This window comes from Alosa pseudoharengus, unplaced genomic scaffold, assembly GCF_046254945.1.
Source record: "Alosa pseudoharengus isolate Yale_2024_CS ecotype anadromous, Long Island Sound unplaced genomic scaffold, YU_APseudo_1.1 YU_APseudo_1.1_scf_18, whole genome shotgun sequence".
Taxonomy (NCBI): Eukaryota; Metazoa; Chordata; class Actinopteri; order Clupeiformes; family Clupeidae; genus Alosa; species Alosa pseudoharengus.
The window spans coordinates 19,567,584-19,594,325 of NW_027468650.1; the positions used below are offsets into that span (position 1 = coordinate 19,567,584).

Genomic DNA, 26,742 nt, shown 5'->3' on the forward strand with positions numbered 1-26,742 from the left:
ATGGATCAGCCGTAATACCATTAAACAAAATGTGATTACCGCCAGAGACTTTTCCCCACAATTACGCATCAGGTTACCAGTTGATGAGTTTGCCACTGATTTACAGAAAGCTCTTTTGCAGTGGCCAATATCAATCGTCTTTTCTTTCCTGTCTTACACTTTGATTTTTCTGAGCTTAGCTGTCCCTTCCCTTCCCCCAACCTCTCTGTTCATTTTTTTGTGATGAAAGGTCTTTCCTTCTTTCTTTCTCTCTCTCTCTCTCTCTCTCTCTCTCTCTCTCTCTCTCTCTCTCTGTGACTCTCTCTATCTTTCTGTGAACATGTAGAATCTCCTCAAGGCAAAACTAGACATTTGAACCTTCCTGTATCTGCATATCTTCTGCACATGGCTGCTGTGTGAAACCTGAAATATGATATATATTTTCTGTCCTCTGCTACAAAAGCTCCCCTACAGACATAATGGTTAGACGGAGCTCTTTCACTCCTGAGACCACACTGCCAAATGTGTACATGTCTAGAGTGTTTACGACCAAATAGAATGGATGAAAAGGAAAACTTGAAAAGCAATACAGGCTGATATACACAAATGTGGGGATTTTAGATAGTGTGGATTGTGCATTTCATTGACCTCTCATATAAGCAGGGGCCCCTTTACCTGACTAAAAAGTAATTGTGTCCATTCTCTCAAAAGGCCATAATTGCCTGAGGACCTGAGCCACAAATTACTTTTTTAATACGCATATTATTTGTCTTTTGATAGCTTTTATGGATGAACTTGTTTGCAGGAAAAACCCTGTCATGGGCATCTTCTTTTTAAATAACAAAATCTCTCTTTGGCAAATGTGTGTGTGTGTGTGTGTGTGTGTGTGTGTGTGTGTGTGTGTGTGTGTGTGTGTGCGTGTGTGTTATGGTTGTTGTAGCCATAAACCTTTTTCAAAGCATTTATTTTAAAGCGTCACCATCACAGTCACACAATTATCACACAAAAGCACTTGTTTTCCGAATATGCAGAAACCAAAAGCTTTCTCCAGACAACACACAGTCATCAGTACTGCCAATACTGGCCACATGAATGATGGCCTGGTCTGGAGTTCATTGCTTTTGTCACTTATGAAACATGAGCTTCTCTGTGACCAGCATATATGTCCCACAAAGACAATGATCAGCCATGCCTCAGCTTCAATCAATCCATTGGCAGTGAAATATGCTGACTTTTGGAAAATACATAGAAAAGAAAAATCCTTGTTCCTGACACAACATTATTTTCACAAGTCCATAAAAAATAATGACATTTGCAACGACAGAGTTGGAATACGTAATGGGCAGTTAGACAAAAGTGACAACATGCATTACGTGTTGATTAGTTTACTGAGTGCAGGGAATGGATCTAATCAGTGCACATTAATAAACAGGAGGCTCAGCTCTCTGTTTTGTCTGAAAGGCCCATTTGTCTTCAGTTAGAAAGACAAGAATATTGCCACATTATTGGAGCCAATTGCAATCCTGGTCATAAAAGAGAGCTCTCTGACACTATAGAAATATGTAAGAGATAATTTATGGAACGCCGGTCATTATCGGGAAAATAAGTCCCGACAGGGCAAACCGGACCACGACTCACCCTAAAGAGAGATATTATGACCGCCGCTAGCGTAACTAGCGAAGCGGTCATATAAGGGAGGTTTTTTTTTTTTTTTTTTTTCGTCATCTACTTCCTGAATTTTTGGTCAACGATACCCGGGACACCGAAACACCGGGGCACATGAAATTTGGGGGGTATGTAGCCCCACTAGACTTTTACGGAAAAAGTTTTGTTTGGTCCCCGGGGTCCCCCCCCCCCCCCGTGCTGGGCCCAAAAAAAATGCAGTTTTTCCTAAATAACTACCTGAACCGTGGCACCGAGGATGAAGAAATTTTTATGGTATGTTGGTCTCAAGGGCCCACATCAATCTAGCCCATAATCACTCATTTGTGATTTGCACCCCCCAGGTAAAAAATGAAAATGCAATATCATTCTGCTTTAATCGCCCCTCTCTTCAGTTAAGATGTTCAGAACTGCACCAAATTTTATGTGTATGATTAACCTGGCATTCTCTGGGGGTATGCCAAGTTTCGTAGAATTTCATCCATGGGGGGGGGGTCTAAAAAAAATTAAGTTATGTGTACATTTAGTGACTGTACACTCATTGGCCTGTAGATGGCGGTGCACACATTTACACACGCACACACACATAGGCACGCACATACTATCGGTATCGGCATTTAGAATGGTCGATACATAATTACAAATTCAGGATTAAAGGAAAACCAAATATTCATCATCATCATCATGGCTGCATTTCCAGTATTGGTGATACGTAGTCGTTTGTCCACCAGATGGCGCATCGTTGCAGTGAGACGTCATTTTGTTGGAAGTTAATCTAAAGTGGGTTGGAAAAACAATGGACGCTTCCTACAAGGACTGTAGTTTACCGCAGAGAACGTCTAATAAGGATAGGACGATTTTCACATGAAATGTAATTCCCATTTCTTCTTGAAGCCGAAATAAATCTGAGAATGTTTATCGGACATGCTTGGTTTTTACTGCAGGTACGTTAATCTTATAATATCAATAGCTATAGGACCTAGGTACAATAATGTTACCGTTAGCATTGGTTGAGTGATGGAGGCCAATTTGATTGCATTTGTAGAAAACTATAAATGCAGTTATACAAAGCAAATTGATAGCAGCACTAATTGTATCTTTCGACTGTCATCTCATTTGCTTATGACCATAACCTAGGCTACTAACAGGAGCTAAGTGAGTTAGCCACAACACGTTCGCTACGTGATGGTTTTTTAATGGTAAATATAGGCTACCTGAAAGATAATGCATCCTAAACACCAGGCTGGGACATTTCTGCTCAAAGTCTCAAAAAGCATCTGAGTCAACATTCATTCCCAAACACCCATATAGGCTACTTCAATCCTATATTTTCAAAGGTGATTCAAGTAAGGAAGAGCATGGCTCAAAGTAAAGTAACTAGGACTGAAACTACATAAATTCGTCAAAGTGAAAAATTTGTGTCAACTCGCCGCAATGTAGATTTATTAACGCACCCGTGATGATCTACATCTCCATTTAAACCAAATGTTTTAGAGCGCACGTTGAGAGATGTATCCAGGGCTTTGCGATGGATGATTTAGTACCAACGCACCGGTCCGATACTGTTTTGCCTATGGCTACCGTGAGACAGAGATGCTTTTTGTTTGTTTGAAGTGCGTGTTTAGGGTGTGAGAGGGGAGTCGATGTGCTTTGATTCCAGCTTGGTAGTAGTAGTCTATGCGATTAAAAAACACGTATGTGTGAAGTATCCAAACAATGATAACGCTTTCATTATGGCTGCTTTAGCCACAGACCTTGAGCTACTGTACAGTGGGTTGGGTTCCATTTAGAAGTGTCGCTTTCCGTGATTCACACAGCTGCGTGAAATGTATTACTACTGATATGCAAAACTATTAACTTTTCGCCAAGAGGTGGCAGCTTAAGTCCGCTTGATACTGTAAGCCATTGGTTCCCAAAGGAGATTTTATTTGGGTCGCCAGCATAGCCTAGTGATCATTTATGTTGTGTAATAGGCCTAGCATAGGGCCTACCTTATATAGCTATATAGTTTGTTAACAGTCACGGTTTTGTCATAACTCCCTCTATGCATTTTTACATTTAGAATAGCTCTGAAACCGGGGGACGAACACGTCGCGGGGGGGGGGGGGGGGGAGCAGTGCGTGGATATCTCAATCGCAAAATTAAACAATATTTCTATCGGGTGCCTATGGACTAGGCTGGGTGAACTCAGCCTGATCTGCCGGCGATTTCTTTTTCGATTTCCCAAAAGATTGAGCTTGGTCTGGCGAAAGCCAGACTAACCACGGACCTCATAGTTGCAAAATGCAAGGGAACATGAATCAGCCTATTATTTGCACGAACAATAACGGACGGTAGCTCTTCAACTTGGCCCATTAAAATGTGTATGAACAGTCTAGCAACGCATTTCATGTAGGCCCTTTTGGATATGTCAGTTATTTGCACCACTGGGTAAAACTGCATTTTGTTTTAGACTACTGGTATTTAATTTGTGCATTGACAATAAAGCTGAATATCATATGAACTAGATGACTAAACTTATGCATATGTAGAAGAAGAATTTTTGATTCACAAAAATCCATGACATGATCTCTCTTCTTGATAGCTGTTGAAAACGGCATGGAACTGACAGGGATTGTTTTGTTTAATAATAAATAAATAAATAAATAAATTATGCTACCTTCTGCTTTTCCAAAATATAATGTAGCCTACAGGTGTAAGTGACCTTTCATCAATCCAGTTGCAATGGATGAACTGTGATGAACTGCCCTACTTGTGATTGTTTAGAGATTTTAAAGGTTTTATAACAATGCTACAACTTTTTTGGCTATTCTACAATCTATTCACCTTTGCAGCGCCAGTATAGGCTACTTTCTGTGCAGCCGCGCATACACAAAAGTGTCAAGAGTGGGGGATGGAGTAAAAGATGGAGACAAATTGATTAGTGTGATTTATTTTCGCGGAACGGATGTACAGGACTGAGCGGCGGTCATATTTTGTACCGATATGCGGTACATCTAGTTTTCCTAATAATAGCCGACGTTCCATACATTATCCTGCTTATTATACAGCTACTTTAGCCTGACGAGCCAGACCCACATTAAAATGTAGGGTCTGGGCACTCACCGTTCACAGTGCTCAGTCCGAGGGGCGGGATAATCGGTTGTGTTTCAAATTCCCTCTGCACGCAATAGGACAGTGCTGAGTCCCATGCGTTTTCCCACCAGCGGAGCTAGTTGGCTAGTTCAAACTTTTGCCATCTTAAAACAAGCTTAACTCGTGTCACACTGTTGGCCAACAGCAACATCCATCTTCTTTGTTTTCAAGTAGCAGGAAATTCAAGCCAAACCGTTGCAACTCTGCCATCAATCATTATGTTAAGCCCGCCTAACGACTCTATACACGATTTGATTGGCCTGATAGAAGTTGAATTTTTCGAGCTCACAAGCCAACGGAGAGTTGCTAGACTAGCCCTGGAAGCAAATGTAATTTGCTGCCGCTAGGATGCGTCTAGATTTCTAGGCTACAGCTACTTGCCAAAACGAAAAAATAAACTCCACATGTTGTGTCTCTTTACATTTATTTGCACCTGCTTTCACTTTTGAATGAAGTTCCATTGCAAGAAGTGACCGGACTAATTGCGGAGTGATATGAAAGATCATCAGAAAAAACAGGGCTAACCGGACCCCAACGTGCCAGCAGAGGGGTCTTATTCGCCCAAAAAGGACTTATTTTCCCTATAATGACTGGCGTTCCATACATTATCCCGCTTATTATACGGCTACTTGCCAAAACGGAAAAAAAAAATGTGTTTCTTTACATTTATTTGTTATTTGTGATATGAAAGACTTAAATCAGAAGCACAAAACCTGTTCCCATTGACAGGGGTAATTATATGTTTCAGCGGTAATTACATGAATTTATTTTACCATAGAATGTTGGGAAATCTCATTCAAGTCAATGGAGCGTTCTACTAGCATTGTGAAGAGCCATATAATATGATATAGGTAGTTTTCACTCTAATTTGAAGAACTACTGCTGTCATGTGAATACAACCATCAGGAAAACATCCCACAGGATCATACAGTTGAGGTTAAGCCAGTGGTCAATTTCTGCTTACTTGTCCTGAGGCAGTGGTATGGTGAATTGTACAGGCATCTTCGTTTATGTTATTTAGAGGATTCAGACTCTTTCTCATTTTGGAGGGCTTTGATTCAGGGTTTTGAATAATACTTGAATATGACTTCACAGTCTTTTCATCTGTTGTCACAAGTGCTGATTAGGAGATTGAGCTCTAGTGATTTCAAAGATGATTCACCTTTCCTTTCTTCAGGTACATGAAAGAGCCATTTCAATCATGTCCATGTACTGGCATTGACCATTAATTTGATACAAATAATGCAGTAAGTTTGTGATGATGAAACCTGAACAGACAAGAATGAAATGTGAAAAACGGAGTAAAGAAATGTTCACAAACAACAAACAGATAAATAAATGAGGATCTCTGTGCTTTGAATGGTGTGCGAACTCGGCACATTCCCTGCTGATACTTTAGTGCCTGTGGCTGTTCCCAGCCTTAGCTGCCAAAGATCAGATTGCCCTGGGCTTGCATCGTACCCCCAGCCCCTCCCCACAAGCACACAGCACACATGCACACACACACACACACTCACACCTACACACTGTTAGTGGTGAGAACAAGGTAGGTACGAAGGGGGATTACACACACATTCAGAGAGTTAGAGGCTGTGTGTGTGTGTGTGTGTGTGTGTGTGTGTGTGTGTGTGTGTGTGTGTGTGTGTGTGAAAGATAGAGAGACAGGGGGAGGAGTGAATGAGATTTCAGGACGCACCACCTCAGGCATCAGGTGCCTCTGTGTGAGAAGCGGGAGGGACTTGGTGGATCCTAGTTTGGTGTGGGAGTGCTAATGCTGCGTTCACACTAAATTCACACATTTTTTTCACTTCTTTATTGCCAAACTCATCTCATGTTGCAATGCAATGCAGCAAGCTATTTCTCTAGAATTAAACTAAACATTGTGCACTGCACTGTAAATACCTCAACATTCACCTCTTTTATTCATTTAACACCCAAGTTGGCCTACAGTTGATGTGTTACACAGTATTGCATTATTGGGTATCCATTATCCAACAACGTTACTTTTTTTGTAAATTTGATAAATATGTTAGGCCCCAGCCGTGGCGCAACTGCCTGGGGCACCTGCAACATACGACCCGGGTTCGATTCCCGCCCCGTGGTCCTTTCCGGATCCCACTCTCTCTCTCTCTCCCACTCACTTCCCGTCATTCTCCACTATCCTGTCAATTAAAGGCATAAAAGCCCCCCCCAAAAAATTGTGAGTCCTGGCAAATAAAAGGCATCCCTGATGTTTGACCAGTAAACATAATAGATTCCACCGGTGGATTCCACTTGGACTCTAATCTGTGTGCACTGGCTAAACAAAGTACACAAAGGACAAGCTTATCTCTCAAACCAAAATAGTGTGCAAGGAGAGGTGATCATTCAATCTTTCACTCCACATGTTTAAAAGAAACACATTTGCATTCTATTACGTTCAGCTTGAGTCAGTTGGATCAGAGTTTGGAACACAAATATTATTGGATTTTGGAACAATAATCACCTAAGTCCTTACACCTGCAAGGTGAGAGAATACCTGCCAACACACACACACACACACACACACACACACACACACACACACCGATACCCACACACACACACACACATACATGCACACACAGGCACCCCCCACACACACACACACACACACACAGACATGCCCACACAGGTACACACACACACACACACACACACACACACACAAACACACACACACAATAAGCCCGTAACTATTTGTGTTGCCCTATGTGTGGTTTTCTAAGCTGAAATAACGGATTTGTGTTGCACAAAGGAGTGGGGCCTAAACCTGTTCGTCTACATATTTATGCTGAACTCGTTGCAGCATGTCTACCTTTTAAATGTTACTCAAAACCCCTGTCTGGTGTCCTCCCTTTTTTGTGATATTGTCTGGCTGAACCACCAACATTTTTGAAATAATAATAATAATAATAATAATAATAATAATAATAATAATAAATCCAATCCGACCAACGTCAGTTTCAGGTCTGCTCTCATGCTCACACAAATCCCAGTTCCTCTGTAAAATTCAAACAACAACAGTAAGCCTGCTATCTATATTTTAACTGGCACGGGAGGCGACGGCGTTCCCTGGATGCATGCCAAAGCTATTCATTCAGCTGGAATTTTACAACACACCCATGTTATTTCACCTCTCATGTTTTGAAGTTGGAAGAACAAGACGTTCAGACTCCTCATTGGTGGGAAAGAAAGAGAGAGAGAGAGAGAGAGAGAGAGAGAGGTTTCATGCAGCTGCTTACCTGCAAAGGTAGCGTTTACGGAATGGCAATGACACAGGGATCCCGTAGAGTGCTCACGTGGACATCCGCATCCAGAGCTGTTTACTGTTGATACCCTGGAAGGTTGTTGATGTTGCTACTGCCAATGTCAAGTAAAATGCATTTACAGTACACAACAGAAGTGAGTACGCCCATGTGTAATAAAACTTAAATGTCAAATGATTAAACTTTCCGAAAGTAAAACCTCAATAATTGCATTATTCATAAGTATTCATAAGTGTATTAAGAATATTTTATATTGTTATTGTACATATACAACGGAATTTGAAAATTTGACTTATAAGGACAACTGAGAACAACCTGGTGTCTATTTTTGGATAATGAGTGCCTTCTTTGAGGACCAAAACAACATTGATCAGAGCAATTTGGAGTAAGACTCACTGCATGGACATGGTTACAAAAGATCTGTGGACACCAGTTGATCAATGTGGAACAAATGGGCTGTCTATCTGCTTGTTTGCTTCATGGCTCCAAAACTAAAATAGGTATCAGCAGAGGAACTGAAATGATTTTGAGACAAAGACAAGGATACATAAGAATAGTTGACCAACTAGAAATCAAAACCCTGTTGCAACAGTAAGCAGGGGGTTTAGAACTAGCCATAGTACAACTACTCAAAGCCACAGTGGCCATCCTCCTAAAAGTATGTCACAAATGGTGCGCTACTTGCCCAAACTAGGTATGGAAAATGGATGGGTAAGTGCTACAGACTTTCCACAAGGGTTATAAGTGGAAATCAGAGTTTCTGTGACAGCTCACAGTGTGAAGGGCATTTCATAATGTCATCCTGTATGGATGGCGTCCAAGAGAAAATTCTTGCTTGCTCTTTGGCACAAAGCTGCAAGATTGAACTTTGCTAAAGAACATGAAACAAAGCCTTATAAATATTAGGAGCACATTCATTGGTCAGATGATACAAAGATAAATTTGTTCGGCTCAGATTTGTTCCAGCATGTTTTGTGTGAACCTGTTGGACGACCAGAGCTACCTGTGGATTTATGAAAATACTGGCTAACAACATGACTCCCAGGGGCAGATGTACATAGGAAGTGTAATTAGCACTTTTGTCAATTCGCAGGAAGTACACACTGTAAATTCCAACACTATTACATGGAATTTACTAAACATTCACTAAACATACATCAGGTAAACATTGCCCATCACCGCCAACCAACATTAATTTGCAGTGCCCAGAACTGGACGGTATCATGTAAGAGATGCTATTTGCTCCCACAGTGTAAAAAGTCAACAATGCTATTTGTACCTACTGTAACCTGACCCTCGCCAGATGAATTTCGCTCCGCCTAGCTCCACTCATCCATCTGGAACCGATCCATTGGAATGGTGTTTCAGAAGGCTGGGCCTAATCAAAAAATGCTTGCATATGATTGAATAAGCCACTTGTCCGTCATCTATTGACGTGCTACTTCAACCACTCACATCGACAGTCTCACGGTCGCTTCTCCACTACGTCACATCTATGAAACTCCCGCCCTGCGTCCTGATTGGCTGAACCATAAAGTCGGTTGCAGAAATCACTCTCAATGGAAGAGGTCCCAGATGGATGTGAGTGAAGCTAGGCGGAGCTAAGCGGAACTAAATTCATCTGGCGAGGGTCAGGTTAATTTGTACCCACTCTGAATACTGATTCTGTTGTTTCTGAAAGTTTCTTCTATTGATGCATTTAACCACACTCTGGATTACACCTGCTGGATTACACCTGGATTACACCTACATTTTACCACAACATAGATGAGCATTGTTTACAGTACATATATATGCCGGAATACCTCTTCCCATGCTTTTGTGTGATATTCCAACTTTTTCTTTAGCATTACCATAAATGCATATGCAGAAGTAAGAAAAATACAGCTGACTGTAAATAGTGCACTCATTTTAGTAAATAATGCACTCATTTTATGAAATCATGTGCTTGTTCTACTAAAGTAAAATGATAGGGTGTGGTGGAGCAACAGGAATGCCACTGACTAACAATCAGTTGACCCAGGCTTGATTACTGCCATTGCAAGTCTGTGTCACTTTGGATAAAAGTGTCTCCTAAAATATCTGTCAACTTTAAAGTTAACTTTATATGAGCACACAATTTAGTAAAATAAGCACACAGCGGCTGGAAAACTAGTCTCTGAACAATGGCAGACAACCTCTAAACTTTTTTTTGCAAAACTGGTACCCTTCACATCGAGGAGGATTGACTCTCTCATCAAAAACATAGGTGGACATAAGAAATATTGAAAATATTTGAAAAAAATTGAGTCTTAAATAAATTCATACTGCCATCATTCATACTGATTTTCTGGTTCTCATTTCTGATGTGTTATCTAATGCTTAAAGAAGACAGAATATTTCTTCCGTACACTGCTGCATTTGTGAAGTATCTAATGGCTAAAAAAATGTCTGAATCAAAATACTTATTTTTTTCTGAATTGATTTCCTTCCTTCCTACACTTCTTCCGTCTTTTCCTGCCTTTGTATCTACAAGTGATCATACATGTGCACACAGACAGGCTGGCAAATATGCACACAGATACGCACATACAATCAAACATGAAGGGTTTGTGTAGATGTAGATGGATCTCACAGACAGCTTAGTGTGTAAGTGCCAGACAGTGTATCTCACAGATCAGATATGCACCGTGTCCTAATTTAGTCCCTGTTGTCATGGTAACTGAACATACAATCAAAATATGCACTGTTCAGAGAGTACAGTTTATTTCTTCCAGGGTCTGAAGTAATCAAATTAAACTTGCATGTTGTGATAACTTTATATAGATTAACCTGCATTTCAATTAAAATCCATTTAATTTTCGGCACAGCTCAATGCCTGAATGACACAGTGGTCCAATTCAATTTGATTAATTATGTGTGTATGGACTGCACATCAATGACTCACAATGGCAACAGTGGAAATTGTTATTGAGAAAAACAACTTTGATTAAATGATGACTTTGGGCAGTAGTTGCACAGCACCTGGAAACAGGTACTGATTGATGTCTTCACTGCCCCCTGTGCATGTTGGTGTGGGCTTTTAACAAATCCTTGTCTGGACTGAGGATTTAGCCAAGATGAACTTGTCTGATTGACTCACATGTGCTGCAGTAATAGGCATATTATTGGTGTTGTAAACTTTCTTTCTTTCTGTCTCTGTCTCTCTCTCTCTTTCTCCCTTCGTAATTTGTCAATGCTGTGTTTCTCAACAATGTAGAAACACTTTGACTTGCAAGAGGAATGGCATCTATTTGTAATTTCACCTCTTAGGGCCAAGCCTCATATTAAGTAATATTCTAGTGCCGTCACAATATCAGCAACGCAAAGAAACACCTAACATTTAAAATCTCTGACATACAATATCTATGTCATACTCAAAAGTTTGGCTCAAAGCCACAATGAACTATTTCAAGTACGACACAGTCAAGGACATGGTCTTTCAAAACCAAACCAAATCCTTTCAGACTTCAACAATATGCAATCCCATAGATGAGGTGAGAGGAGTGTATTTCTTCATCTATATGCCGTTCCTTCATCTCTTTTTTTGTGTTGATGAATCAATGTGGGATCATTGGCACACAGTGTCAGGTGAAAAGGTGAAGCAAGTCTACCATCTTTCTTCAACTCTCTTTTTCCCTCTTTGTTTTTACTGATTAGCTATGTAGGCTACTGTAGCTACACTCTTAAAATGAATGTGTTAAAAAACAACACAACTTGCGTTGTTGTTTTAACACATCTCTGTGTCCAGATAGGGACAACACATTTGTTTTAAGAGTGTATGTAACATATTTATGAGTGCATGTGTGTAGGTGTGTGTGCGTGCATGTATGCCTGTGTATGTTTTACACAGAGTGCTCAGTGCTCAATGCTCATCCTGACCCACATATGTCCATGATGCACTGATAACGGAGGCTCCTCAGATCTAAACCCTGCTGCCCAGCACAGCCTAGCAGATGCTCTGACCTCCCATCCCTGTCCGTCGTCATGAGCACGGCCAGATCTATGCTGGCCTCAGACCCAGAGTCATCATCAGCATGGCACAGAGCCCTGCTCAACCTTTTGTGTGCTCATCAGTATCACTACATGTACCAGCAATATGCCTACTCAGAGAAAAATATCACAAAGGAGGCAGAGGGAGCTTTTATTCCAGTTTGTAGCCGAGCTGTATTACATTCCTTTATTCCCTAATGTGTGTGTGCGTGTGTTTCTGCACCAGAGGGGAGGGTCTGGTTCAGAAATGAGCCTCCAGCAAGCCTTTTATTTTAATGTGCACCCCAGTCCCCCTCCAACCACCCCAGCAGATCACATTACAATCAAGAACCCACATGATTTGATATCAGGCCAAAATAGCTGCAGTAGCCCTTTGAAATGACATTTCCATCATTAATGCAAGACCATCACTTCTGATACCAATGCACAGAAGAAAGAAATACTATATGGTGAACAAAATATACAGAGGGAAATAAATCGATGGTCTCTGTGAAATTCGACCCGGTAAAACTCTCCCTCCCTCAGTCCCCTTGGAACGTATTGAGTATGTGCAAGTGTGTGTGTGTGTGTGCGCACGCACACTAGCGCTCATGTGTGTATGCGTAGCAGGTACTGCTGCAGCAGTAAATCGTTGCAGATTTGTCCCAAGGGAAGTGTGTGGTGAAGTACAGGCCTAGCAGCTGACAGAAACATTATTCAAATGATGCTCTAGGTTCTTTCTGGGGTTTTTTTGTGCCTGGATACCAAAATGTGACATTTAGCTGCTGAGTCTGAGCTGAGAGAGCAGTGTGTGTGTGTGTGTGTGTGTGTGTGTGTGTGTGTGTGTTTGTATGTGGTGTGTGTGGTGTGTCTGTTTGTGTGTGGTGTTTGTGGTGTGGTGTGTGTGTGTGTGTGTGTGAGAGAGAGAGAGTGTGTGTGTGTGTGTGTGTGTGTGTGTGTGTGTGTGTGAGAGAGAGAGAGAGAGAGAGTGTGTGTGTGTGTGTGTGTGTGTGTGTGTGAGAGAGAGAGAGAGAGAGAGTGTGTGTGTGTGTGTGTGTGTGTGTGTGTGTGTGTGTGTGTGTGTGTGTGTGTGTGTGTGTGTGTGTGTGTGCGCGCGTGTGTGCCCCTTTCGTTCACAGCTCAGAGATAGGGGACTGGGAACAGGCACACAGTATGTTCTGTGATTTCTGTTTTGGAAATAAATATTTAATTTTGAGGGACTCCACCACTGTCAGCGGGCATTGCCATGGGAAGGGGGGGGGGATAGTGCCAGAATTCACCATCAGCCACTCACTGCTGTTCCATCACAGCATGCTGAAAATTAGAAAAGAGGAAACATCACATGGTTCAGAATGAAAAAAGCAGGGAATCAACTTGAAGTCCATTTCATGTATAGACCTGCACTGTTCCTTTAACAGGTAGGGCCCTTGCCCGGCTTGTCTTGCGGTAAATATTCCACGATGAAGTAACACTGGTCCCCTGCAACGCACATTGCTGTCATTTTGCCATGGGTCGTTTGAAGTGCTGGGACATGCGGGTTCCTCGCAGATTAAAGACATACTCATGTCGAGCGTCTCCACACCCACATCTGTTACACCACCTGCTTCAAGAAGAGAAAAAAAGACGTGTACGTGTATGTGTGTCTGTGTGTGTGTGTGTGTGTGTGTGTGTGTGTGTGTCTGTGTGTGTCTGTCTGTGTGTCTGTGTCTGTGTCTGTGTGTGTGTGTGTCTGTGTGTGTCTTGACAAAGAGCTGTGAAATGTGTATGGTGCAACATGCTTACTAGGGTCATACATCAAAACCTTCATCACAGGAAGAGGGTGGAAACCACGCTGTCAAAACTCTGAGGTGACACAAGGCCATTTTTTTTTCTTCTCCTCTCTCTCTCTCTCTCTCTCTCTCTCTCACACACACACACACACACACACACACACAGGTCAATCATGTGTGTGTGTGTGTGTGTGTGTGTGTGTGTGTGTGTGTGTTAGCACTCAGGAGGAGCTGAGCAAAGGTCCGTTTTCAGACTCGGCACAGCCTCAAGACTATAATTGTGGCGATGTCAACTCAAATTCCCGTTGGAGACCTCCTGTAATAAAAGTGTTGCAACTCAGTTTGTACTCTGACTCTCTCACGTCTCACAGTCAGTGTTTGACAACATGGCTCCAAGGGATGTGAACAACAGATGACAACATCTGCGGATGTTTGCCAACTCATGCAGTTCAGCCTGAACATGTACATGTAGAACACCTGTGTGTGGTTTTATCTTTCTTCATAATACAAATATGGCTTATGTTTTTTCTTTCAAACAGAAGGCTGACCAGAAGAGAAGAGACCCGCATATTGCATATGAGGCCAGCCCACTTACCCACCATCAGCATAATCTCCAAACAAAGCCCATTGAGTTTTAGTGGCTGAACAATGCCTTTGTTTGCCGTGCAATAGAAACCAGTTGTCCACTGCTGAGTCAATATTTACAGCCTAATGGAATGTGTGTTCTCTCGCTCCCTCCCTCCCTCCCTCGCTCCCTCCCTCCCTCGCTCAGTCTCTCTTCATCTCTCTCTCCCTGCTTTCCTTCCTATCTCTTCATGTATCTCTTCTATCCCTCACCCACTCCATCCCACTCCTTCACCTCCAACCCTTTGCAAACAAATAGCAGGGAGTGGAGCACCAGGGGAGGACAAGGCCCAGGATGCAGCCTGTGTGTCCACAGGTGGGTGGGGAGCGTGAATGGTGGCAATAATACGCTGTCTTGTCTTAATGCACACACACACACACACACACACACACACACACACACACACACCCCTCCCCTGACTCGGGCACAATCAGTGGTCAAGGTCCTCTGCCAGCCGCAGTGGCCGCATGGTTGGACCGTGAGATCACTGCAATTCAGAGAATGACTTCCTTTGTCACCCAGGAAACTTGGTTGCCGTGAATAGATTACAGTAGGAATGTCAGACACAGCAGACAATAAAAATACACATTCACACTCACACTCACACAGCTAATTAGGAACCCTCTCCACACACCCACATAGACATATACATACACAAACACGTACATAAACATACATACTCATGGACTGTATGCACACACACACACACAAGTACATACTCATGTACTGTTTACACACACACACACACACACACACATGCACAGACAGGCACTCCCTTTCTGCGGTTTATCCAAAGTTCCGACAGGATTGTGTACCAAGGAAGAATCCTCCTTTTTTGCTCTCTGTCTCAATCTCTGTCTGCCACTCTCTTTATCTTTCTTTCTTTCTTTCACACACACAAACACACACACTCGCTCTCTCTCTCTCTTTCATACACACACACACACACACACAATCAACCTCCCCAGTTCTGCAATAGCACACATGCCTCCCTCAATGCTGGCTGATTATTTTCATTAAAAGAGTCCTTTGAGCAGGGGAGAGGTTGCCATGGATATGCCTTTTGGAGGGGAGGTGTTCATCTCAGGGAGGGGTCTGTGTGTGTGTGGGGGGGTGGCACCCTAAGCTTGAGGTCACTGCCTGACCTTGACAGAGACTGGAAGCATTCATGCCCACAACTCTCCTCCTGCCCTCAACCTTCTGTTTATTAAAGAACACTCAACTACTCACTTTACAGAGCTCACTCTACAAATGGAAAGTGGAACACGTTTAATATTAAAAAAGAATTGGGCGAGGATAATGACTGGCACGGTTGTCATCCCTCATGTTGTGGGAGATAGTCATAGTCATAGTCATAGTCAAGTTTATTTATATAGCACAATTTAAAACAACCTGTGGTTGACCAAAGTGCTCCAAAAAATAAAAACATATATATATATATATATATATATATATATAAAAGATAAATAAATAGTTAATATAAGACAAAATGAAACAAGACACACACATAAAAAAAAAAAAAAAACACAACAGGAAAATAAAACTAAAATAATATGTACATATATATAGCCTATAATTACATTCCACAATTCATTTAAAAGCCATTAATAGCATATGTTCTTTTAACTTGGCTTTAAAAGCACCAATAGTTGGTGTAGATCTAATGTGAAAAGGGAGGTTGTTCCACAACTTGGGCCCAGCTACTGAAAAAGCACGGTCACCTTTATTTTTTAGACGACTATGAGGTACTGAGAGCAATTGTTTATCTGATGACCTCAGAGTTCTAGGAGGGCAGTGAAAGTGTACAAGCTCACTTAGGTATTGGGGAGCTTGTCCATTTAAAGCTTTAAAGACAAAAAGAAGAATTTAGTAATCTACTCTAAATTTCACTGGTAGCCATTGCAGAGATTTCAAAACAGGAGAAATATGTTGTGTCTTTTTAGACTTGGTGAGCAGTCTTGCAGCTGCATTTTGCAACATCTGAAGTCGGGATAGAGTGGACTGAGTGACACCAAAATAAAGGGAGTTACAGTAGTCCAGGCGGGATGAAATAAAGGCATGGATCAATATCTCAAAGTCTTTGAAAGAAAACATAGTTTTGGCTTTACTTAAGATTCTAAGGTGGTAAAAAGATGACTTGACAACATGAAAATGATGATGAGATGAAAATGTACAGACTAATCTATGCAGCAGTAATTCTTTCATATATCGCTGAGCCTCTAGCTCCGTTTACGCTTGTACTACGCTTGTGATCAGCTGGTTTTCCTGTAATTGTGAAATCTTTGCCCTGGGGACTTGCAATTGAAGTATTGTTTCGAACAGCTTTGGATAGAATGGACACCACATTGTTGCAGGATGATCTGATGTCAAAACATTACAACAGGTGTGATGAAAGCCATGCAAATGATTGAGAAAATTGAAGTATTAGTAATGACCACTTAAACAGAGGGGCACTGCTTTACACTGTAAGTGCTATACACAACATGTGTGTTAAATATGTCCTGGACATCACACTAGCATTAGAAGCCAATCCTGACAAGGAATGTGCAGATCAATTAGTTAACTCAGTGTACTCCATTATGAATGGCAGTGTCAGTTTCTTGCAGTGCTATATTTCATGTTTTTTTTTTTTTTTAAGACTGGAGAATCTTAGCTCAATGCAGAATTTTAAACATTGTGAATGCTCAAGGCATACGACATAAGACATCAAATGAGCAAGAATAACAGAGACGGCTTTAAATTTTATTCCCCTTCCTTTTTATTGCAGTTTTATGTATGGAGACCTTTCTCCTTATTAGATATTAATGACCCTGTGCACACAGTGAGAGTGTATGAGTATGAGAGAGAGAGAGAGAGAGAGAGAGAGAGAGAGAGAGAGAGAGAGAGAGAGTTGAAATGATTGCTTTAAATTACTTTGGATACTTAATCTGCCGTTACACCTCTAAGGGTAATTTGAAGATAAGACTGATTCTTTTCAGACATTGGAATAATTAATTATCTGTGGGTAAAAAAATTCTTTAATAGCCATCTTAGATCGCTCATAAAATAAGAAAACGCCTAATGAATTCAGAATTATTGAATTACATTATGCTGGATTACATTATTTCGCTCTTAACTATTACAGAATTGAGCATTAAAATAAAAAAGAGGGTATAATCAATCCTCCAGTTATTGCCAGCTTCAACTGTACATATAGATTTGAACGAGCTCTTAAGACATGTGCTAATTGGTTCAGATTTTAAAAGTCTTAAATACTCATATTAAGTACCAGAGCATACAGTATCAAACCTGACATAAAAAGAGGAAATTTGGATCACTATTGTACTATTATTATATTATATTCAGGTATCATGCTTTCATCTTTTCTCCAAATACCCTTCATAGTATCCACAAATCTTCAACTGTGAAAATATTCCAGTACCGTTTTGAGAAACTTGCCCTTTGCATGCAGAGCAGGGACTCTGTGGTACTACTGCTGACTATTACTGTCAACACTATATTGCCTATTTCACCCTTGGTAGGACAAAAACGACTCAGAAATGACATCTTCTTCATGATTTCCCAACTGCAAATGTACTGTAAAGCTTCCTGGCTGTGACTATTGGCTCCTTGCACGGCGGATGCATCACAAGGGAGTGTGCAAATTGGTGAGTGCAAGGACTGAGCGCACTGGCAAATTTGAACGCCCTTGCTGGATGGCTGCAAGATTACAGTTTCCCTGCTGTGTCTTTTTTCCTGTCAATGGATGATACCATGCTAAGAGCAATCACTGTGCAATCATCTCTGCATCTCGTCTGATAAATTCCCAGTCATGTTAACTGTGCCTCAGTGTTGTATGGCAGAGGGGGGAGTGTGGCTGTCAGCCTTATCACTTGGCAGTAAAATTGAGGGTATTCCCCATTTTGAGTGAGGAATCCCTATATTTAACGCTCAGCTACAGTATGTGGTGAAAGAGACAGAAGTGCAGATTTTATTTTAGACACTGTCTAAAATATGTTTCACCATGTTTCACCATGTTGCCCACACCCCCCCCCCCCCCCCCCCATTCCATCCTTCGCCCCATCCCTCTCCTCTCCTCTGGATTTACCCTGTGGGCTCTCGGCTGGGTGGAACACAGCACACGAGTGGATGCAGAGCGTTGCTATGGCAACTTAATAAGCCACCAGCTGCATAGGGATTCTGTGCTTGTAACTAGCGAAGCGTGGATTTTTAAAGGTGATAAAATGAAAGCCGTGTGTGTGTGTGTGTGTGTGTGTGTTGGGGGGGGGGGGGGGCTGATGAAGACTTCCAGTTCAGTGTTTGAATGAAATCTTTCTGTCAGGCCCGATGACCATGCATCGCCTGTGTGTGTGTGTGTGTGAGTGTGTGTCTGTGTGTGTGTGTGTGTGTGTGTGTGTGTCTCTGTGTGTGTGTGTGTGTGTGTGTGTGTGTGTGTGTGTGTGTGCACGTCTGGATATGGCTGAAGGTTAAATGACTGCCAGCGAGTTGTCTTGCCAATCGCTTCCCTTCTGCTGTATGTCAACGTGTGTCCGTGACGACCGCCCATTTTTTATACCCTCTCCTACAATTGTCATTGGCTCGCCTGGTCACCCATTATGTGCACCTGTCTCCTGACGGAAAATTGATGTCTGTCTCGCCATCATAGCTCAGCCAGCTCCTGCTGGCTATCTGTTGCCAAGTATCCCTTTTCAAGCTGTAAATCATTCATTAGCGATAGCACCATAAATCTATCATTAATTATCAAGCCTGGCCTTCACAGCAAGGTGCTGATTGATGGCTGAAATGTCCGCGAGCGTGCTGTTGACGGTTTAGAGAGCAGATCCATAAAAGCAAACAACATGGCAAGATTTGTCTTAGCTGAGGTCCCGCTATTCATCTCACTAAGCTGAGAGCATTCCTTTAGCTGGTTAAGAAAAACAGCTTAATCTTCATTTTTTAAAAAGAGACTTCCCCCATGGTATTCCTTTCAACAAGATGTGTGTGTTGCGCTCTTTTATGATTTAAAAATGAATCTTCCTCGCTCTCGCTCTCTTTCACACATACACTCCAGGATAGACAGAGAGAGAGAGAAAGAGAGCGAGAAAGAGAAAGAGAAAGAAAAAAAGGGAAAGAGAAAGAGAGAGAGAATCTTTCCTCCAGGAATCTTCACCTCACATATAATCTACATTTTTTACAAGTTTTCCTCTGAGGTACCTTCTGCTGGGCCTCCCTGCTAAGTGTGTGTTGGTGTGTATGTGTGTGTGTGTGTGTGTGTGAGAGAGAGAGAGAGAGAGAGAGAGAGAGAGAGAGAGAGAGAGAGAGAGAGAAAGAGAGTAAGAGTTAGAGAGAAAGGAAGAAGAAGAAAGATGCACGTGGGTGGCTGAGGCGCTGTGTCTGTAAGCTCACATATATTAATTACTAGATTTTTTATTTTTTGTAATTTTTTTTCGTTTTTTTACAGCACTGCTGCTCCAGGGGGTGGCTGGTGGTTGGCTTGCTTTTGCGGTGATGTCATATGTTTACTGTGGTGTTAGCTCGGTGCAGGTGATAGCGTCGCCTCCCAGGGATGCTGATGACTCTCCACAGAAAGCTTTCAATTACCTCTCTATGCATGGGATTAGGCGTGGGCCGCATTAACAAGCAAACAAGAAGCGATGAGCTCATCACAAAGCAAACTCTTCGGGATATCACCACCACAATGGGAAGCTGGGATTCACTCTTAACAAAGAATCAATTGCATGGCCTTAAACCAGCCTTGGAATGAAACTGTTTTATGTTCTACCCTTTATGCTTATTGAATCATTTCACATGGAATTCACAAGGCTGATGCAAGCCCAGAGCTCAAATTCAATCAAAGAGAGGGGAGTTCAGCAGGAAAATAAAGAGTGTAATTTGCCAAACTAAACCAATGCAGACTGTGGCATCATTACCGGTGGCATTACTCTGGCCTGGGCAGGGTGTTCTTAAAGCCTCCACGTTTATCAAGGCCAAGCGGAGAAATCACAAAGGGACAATTGGACCTTGAGTCTTCATGCAGCAGCAGAGAGAATAGAGAAGGAGAACTGGCAGGATGAATTGCAATGACCTGAGCTGCATATTTCTAAGGTCATGTGAGGACCTCTTCATCCACTCTAACAGAGACTGTGCATCTCACATGGAGAAAGTACTTGTAAGGTATACCTTTACACACACACAGTAATACAATAATCCTGGTAATTTTTGTATTATTTGTATGCCCCCTTATCACTGCACGGTGAGCATTATCAACAGGTTTGTACTTGACACAGCCATTTAGAGCGGCTGTTTTGGTTGTAGTGTGTCCGGTCAGTGGAACGGGTTTGGCTGGTGGTGGTGGTGGTGGGGGGTTCCACATGGCCTTTATGGGCCTGTCACTGGGGAATGCTCTCTGTCAGCAGCCCTGCTCCAGTGCAGTTCATTGGGGATGAATAGGGGGGTTATCTGAGGTGATTGACAGTGAGTGACTTCTACCCTCTGGAGTGCATAAAAAACGGTTGTTTTGCTTCTGTACAATCTCACAGCTCGTAAGGGCAAAAAGAACCTTGAACAGAGTTGAAACTCCCTTTAAATGAAGACGAGTGATTACTGGGGCAAATGCATTTGTAATCTCTACTGCATTTCTTTAATGCGTTCATTTTTCTCCAGACAGTAATGTAAGTGCTTTGGTAGCGGTGTGTAAGATGCACTACCAAATAAACAATGTAATTTGCAGGTAACAGTGGTGATAGTGGAAGAAATCTGCCACTGACCACTCTAAACCACTGGACCAGTACTAATAAAAAAAAGTAAAAATAATTCAGTGGAAATGCATGGATTCCAGTTTCTTCCAGTAGCAGCAACGGGAATCCATGCATTTCCACAGAATTATTTTTGGAATCTGATCCCTTATCATACCTGTTCATTCTTACTCGTCGCTCAACTTATCGTGACTAAATTCAAGATGGCTGCAACCGCTAAACTTCGTGAAGATACTGTCTGTATAAATCGTCTTGTAAGTAAATGACCAGTGCTTTTTCAAAGTTCTCAATGTCTCGTTTTAAATGTCAGGGCCCTCGGAAATCTACCAATGAAGTGTGGAGATACATTGAGCGTCGTAAATGGTGTAAAACAGTAATTTATTTGCATGGCTAGCCCGATGCCGAAGCACCACCATTGAAAAAGCTGTTGGTAGCATCGGCTAACTAGCGCCAGATTTTGGAGTGCAGGGGACAAGCCGAGATGGGCTATGAGACATACGTTCACACTCGGTATCATGTTTCAACACACTTTAGGTCAATATCACACTGGAATTCTCCTTTAATAAGCCTTTATTTTATTGGCTTGGTTACATTTAAACCTTTTTTAAAAAAACTCCGACAAGCCTTCATCAGGGAGTCAAACAGTTCTCAACAGGAAAGGAGAGTTTTTTTTAAATAATAAGTCAACCAATCAGGACTCTCCACATTGCAGATGTGCTAGTCAGGTGACAAGTGTAAGGGTATACAACCACCAGCAGGTGTGTAAGGGGACCGATCAGTGAGGCATGAGGACACAAGGAGGTTTAGTTCAAAATGGAGGGTTTTATTACCCAAAAAATGATCAAAACTGACAAAGTCCACAAACTGATAATTAGGCCTATAAAAGAGGTCAACCAAAGGTATAATGGCACTAAAGACACAACTGACATGACGTAGACTAAACAAAAAACTAACCTGACACAATGAAACAAAAGGGAACATATATATCGGCTTGGCCAAACCAAAGAACACAAACAGGGGATACACTAAATACATAGACTTAAATCATAACACCGAGCAAAGTAACTAAGGCCAAATTCCCCCCTCGGGCACATGGCAGACGTGGTACGGTCTAATAGGTCGGCACCCAGACTTAGGTCCTCTCAGCCCTCAGCCACGCCTTTGCCCAACCAGGAAGGAAACGCCCCCAACGCTCAGCCCAGGTAACTCAAGACAAAAGAAACATATATGATTAGTAACAAACAACTTATATAACCTTACAGTGTTAAAATGTGTGCACCCATATTAAACAATGTAAGGCTAAAGTGCAAAACTAATAAAGTAAATAAATGAAACAAAATGTTGAGTGAGTTATTTGAATAGAATAGCACATGTGACTGCAAACAATAAAATGTGCAGCAAATTCATGATTTACCAAAGAAACTAATAATGTGCATTTGTAAAGTGAGGGCTTGTGTTACCATGTGTGGCCGTGTCCATCACACACCCCCCCCCTTCAGGACTCTCGCTGGTACTGCGAGAGAGGTAGTCAGCTGTCAGGTTCTCTTTGCCTGGGATGTACTGGACGCTGAAGCGGAACGGTTGGAGAGCCAGGTACCATCGGGTGATTCTTCCATTGGCATCCTTCATCTTCTCCATCCACTGGAGCGCCTTATGATCTGTCTCCAACGTGAACTCTCTACCCAGGAGATAATAGCGGAAAGAATCAAGGGCCCACTTAATAGCCAGCGCCTCCTTTTCTATTGTTGAGTACCGGACTTCGCGGGGAAACAACTTCCTACTTATGTAAGCGATTGGATGGCGGTCCTCCGGGGGCCCCTGGAGAAGCACGGCTCCCAAGCCCCTGTCGGAAGCATCAGTCTGCAAGATAAATGCATCATTGAAGTCAGGACTAAACAAAACTGGCTGCTCACTCAGTGACTGGCGGAGATCATGAAACGCCGCCACCGCTTCCTCCGTCCATTGGATCTGATTTGGGTTCCGGGTCCCAGTCATGTCGGTGAGGAGCGCTGCCCTGGTGGAGAACTGAGGGATGAAGCGGTGGTAGAAGCCAGCCATACCAAGAAAAGAGCGGAGCTGCTTCCTTGTCTGTGGTAAAGGACATGACCCTATGGCTTGGACCTTGCTGACCTGTGGTCGTATTGCTCCATTCCCCACTGTATGGCCCAGGTACTCCGTCTCGGATGCTGCAAAGACGCACTTGGATGGATTGACAGTCAGCCCAGCAGAGCGGAGACGACCCAGGACAAGGCTCAGATGTTCCAGGTGCTGGTCCCAGCTATCACTGTGAAGGACTATATCATCCAAATATGCCGCTGCGAAATCAGAAAAATCCCAGAGCACCTGGTCCATTAGCCTCTGAAAACTGGCTGCGGCCCCATGGAGCCCAAATGGTAGTACAGTGAACTGAAACAGCCCCAACGGAGTCCGGAAAGCTGTTAGGTCCCGGGACCGCTGAGTCAGAGGGACCTGCCAGTAACCCTTACAGAGATCAATGGTAGTTAAGAATTTTGCTTTTCCTAAACGTTCTAACAGGTCATCAATCCTTGGTGTCGGATAAGAATCGAATTGGGAAACAGAATTGAGATACCTGAAGTCGATGCAGAATCTTATGCTGCCGTCTTTTTTCGGCACAAGGACTACAGGGTTGCACCATTCACTTCTGGAAGGCTCTATGACGCCCTGGGAGAGCATGACATCCACCTCCCCCTTCAGTGCCGTCAGCAGGCGTTCTGGGATCCTGTAACTGAGACGTTTTGGAGAAGCACCTTCTTTAAGAACGATATCATGGACAACAAGATCAGTCCTCCCTGGACTCTCCCGGAACACCTCAGGACTGCAGATCGCCCTCACCTGGAGCTGTTGACCCTCTGAGAGGTGGCTAAGATTGAAGTTCACCGGATCACCAGCAGGGGGTAAGTACTGTTCATCTACCTCCTCTTCTTCCAGTATACTTCTAACCAGCATTACATCTGGGCTCTTTTCAGGTCGCTGCACCCACTCCTTTAGGAGGTTTACGTGCAACACCCTACTATGGCGTGACTGACCTGGAGTCGAGATCTGATATGTAGCTGGCCCAAGTTTCTTCTGCACTTCGAATGGGCCTTGCCATCTCGCTAGCAGCTTGCTGTCACTGCTTGGAAGAAGCACCAACACCTTCTGGCCAGGGCTGAAGGATCTTTGGCGGGCCTTCTGATCATACCAACCCTTCTGTTGCTGCTGGGCCGCCGCCATATGTGCTTGGACAAGCTCACTCATCTTCTGCAAACGCTCCCGCATCTGTACAACATAGGACACAACATTAACAGCCTTCTCTCTCCCCTGGTCACCCTCCCAGATCTCCCTTAACAAAGACAAAGGCCCTCGGACTTCATGTCCATAGAGGAGTTCGAACGGAGAGAAACCCGTTGAGGCCTGGGGGACTTCACGGTATGCGAACAAGAGATATGGCAACCAGAGGTCCCAATCTGTACCACTGCTGCTGACGAACTTCCTCAGCATCTGCTTCAGGGTCTTATTGAAGCGTTCTGTCAGCCCGTCGGTTTGTGGGTGGTATGGCGTTGTTCTCAGGCTTCTGATTCCCAGCAATTGATAGACCTGCTTTAAGAGAGTTGACATGAAGTTAGTTCCCTGGTCAGTGAGAATTTCTTGTGGAAAACCCATTCTAGAGAAGAACTGTACCAGACAAAAGGCAACCGATCTTGCTTTTATAGACTTCAATGGGTAAACTTCTGGGTATTTGGTCGCATAGTCTGTTATGACTAGCATGTAACGGTTCCCGGCTTTGCTTTTCTCTACGGGACCGACGATATCCATTCCTAGGCGTTCAAATGGTGTACTAATAATGGGGAGTGGTTGGAGCGGGGCTCTGGATGGTAGGTTAGCAGATGTTATTTGACATTCTGGACAACTTTTGCAGAACTGGGCAACATCTCTGTACAGACTGGGCCAGTGAAAATGACGCTTAATGCGAGCTGTGGTCTTGTGTCTACCTAGGTGGCCTGCCCAGGGAACTGCATGCCCCAGCTGCAATACGATGTCTCTAGCTGCTTGGGGGACCACAAGCTGCAACACTGACCCCTGCTGGCGATAGAGGATACCCTTCTGGAGTATGTACGCCTTGTTCCCATCCAGATCAGCTCCTTGTTCCTTCTCACTGGCATTCTGAAACAGAGGGGCTAAAGAATTATCAGCTTTCTGCATGTCAATGATATCGACTGGCATCTGAAATCCTAGAGGTGACTCAGGTTCAGCATTAGTTGGAACTTTCACAACAGTATGAAGAAATTTTTCCCGTCTTCTCTGCCTACGAGTCTTACGAGACTTCCCGGGTTTTGTCTCTAACTCATAGTTGTAAAATGGCAGGGTGCTGTGAATCTCCTGGTGCTCGTTCGACTTCTTAGCTTGTCCTCTAGTGACGGCAGCACAACATTTCAGGTTCTTGTCTGGCTCCAACAGATCCAGCAACACTGGGAGGTCACGGCCTAGTACGACAGGGTAGGGCAAATTATCAGCAACCACAACATTCAACAGATAGGTTTGATCTTCAACTTTAATGTACATCTCGGCTGTGGAATAACACTTCTCGTCTCCATGCACACAACAAATGGGCACAGCATCTTTGGTACTGACAATATAAGGCGGCACAAATTTCCTGTGTACAAGCGTCTGTCCACTCCCAGTATCAATTAAGGCTCTAAGAGCAGTCCCATTTACTTCAACATAAATCATCTTGGCATCTTGATCGTTAATGTGAACTGAATCCACACCAGGTCGTGGCACAACACACATATTGTTGGACTTTGCTGTGTTTTTAGGACACATAGGCTTGGTGTGGCCTTCTACTCCGCATAGATAACAGATGGGTATCTTACCGGCTGGCTTTTGTGGCTTGGGCATGAATCGACTCCCCAATGACCGGCTTACCCCCACTGGCCTCTGGCTTCAGGTAGTGCTGCGGGATGGTTTTACGGCTGTCTCTTGTTGTCTTCCATGAATTGTGGCTCCATGGCTGCCCTTTCTTTCGCGCTGCCACAAAGACATCCGCCAGCTTAGCAGCCTCCATTGCTGAAGCAGGGTCGTGCTCTTTGATCCAGACCTGAAGCTCAGGGGACACCATTCTCAAATATTGCTCCAATATGATCATTTCACCAACATCATGAATCGTTTTACCTTTTGGCTGTATCCACTTTCCATAGAGCTCCTTAAGCCTCACGTACAGCTCCTTGGGGCTTTCATCAGGATTCACCTCTAGGGAGCGGAATCTCTGCCTATAGGTCTCAGGGTTAATGTCATATTTGGAGAGAATAGCAGTCTTAACTTTGTCATATTCAAGGGAGTCATCAATGTCCATATGCACATAAGCACTTCTAGCTTTCCCCGTTAATAAAGGCATCAGGTGAAAAACCCAATCTACTTTTGGCCAACGGCAAGCTACAGCAATACGTTCGAATGTAATAAGAAAATGTTCAATATCATCATTTTCAGTTAATTTTTCCAGTTTAGGCCCATGACGTGGATGAACCTGACCTGCTGCAGTCTTACTTGCATCAGTGATGACC

At 43.1% G+C, this 26,742-nt stretch overlaps 1 protein-coding gene across 1 annotated transcript; it reads right to left on the bottom strand.

Annotated features, from left to right (window-relative positions):
• Window positions 1-23,777: 23,777 nt before the first annotated feature.
• Window positions 23,778-26,082, bottom strand: LOC143131060 (uncharacterized). Its single transcript, XM_076290436.1, has 2 exons — window positions 24,655-26,082; window positions 23,778-24,460 (listed from the first exon to the last, which is right to left on the bottom strand). Exons 1-2 carry the CDS (start codon window positions 26,078-26,080, stop codon window positions 24,432-24,434), a joined length of 1,455 nt encoding a protein of 484 aa, XP_076146551.1. The 5' UTR covers window positions 26,081-26,082; the 3' UTR covers window positions 23,778-24,431.
• Window positions 26,083-26,742: the final 660 nt, after the last annotated feature.

Bases quoted from the DNA above. Each gene is read 5' to 3' on its own strand.
- LOC143131060 (XM_076290436.1), bottom strand. From the start codon at position 26,080: ATGCCCAAGCCACAAAAGCCAGCCGGTAAGATACCCATCTGTTATCTA. The intron at 24,461-24,654 runs GTACAGATTGGG...TATGTTGTACAG, and splicing joins GAAGTTCGTCAGCAGCAGTG to ATGCGGGAGCGTTTGCAGAA.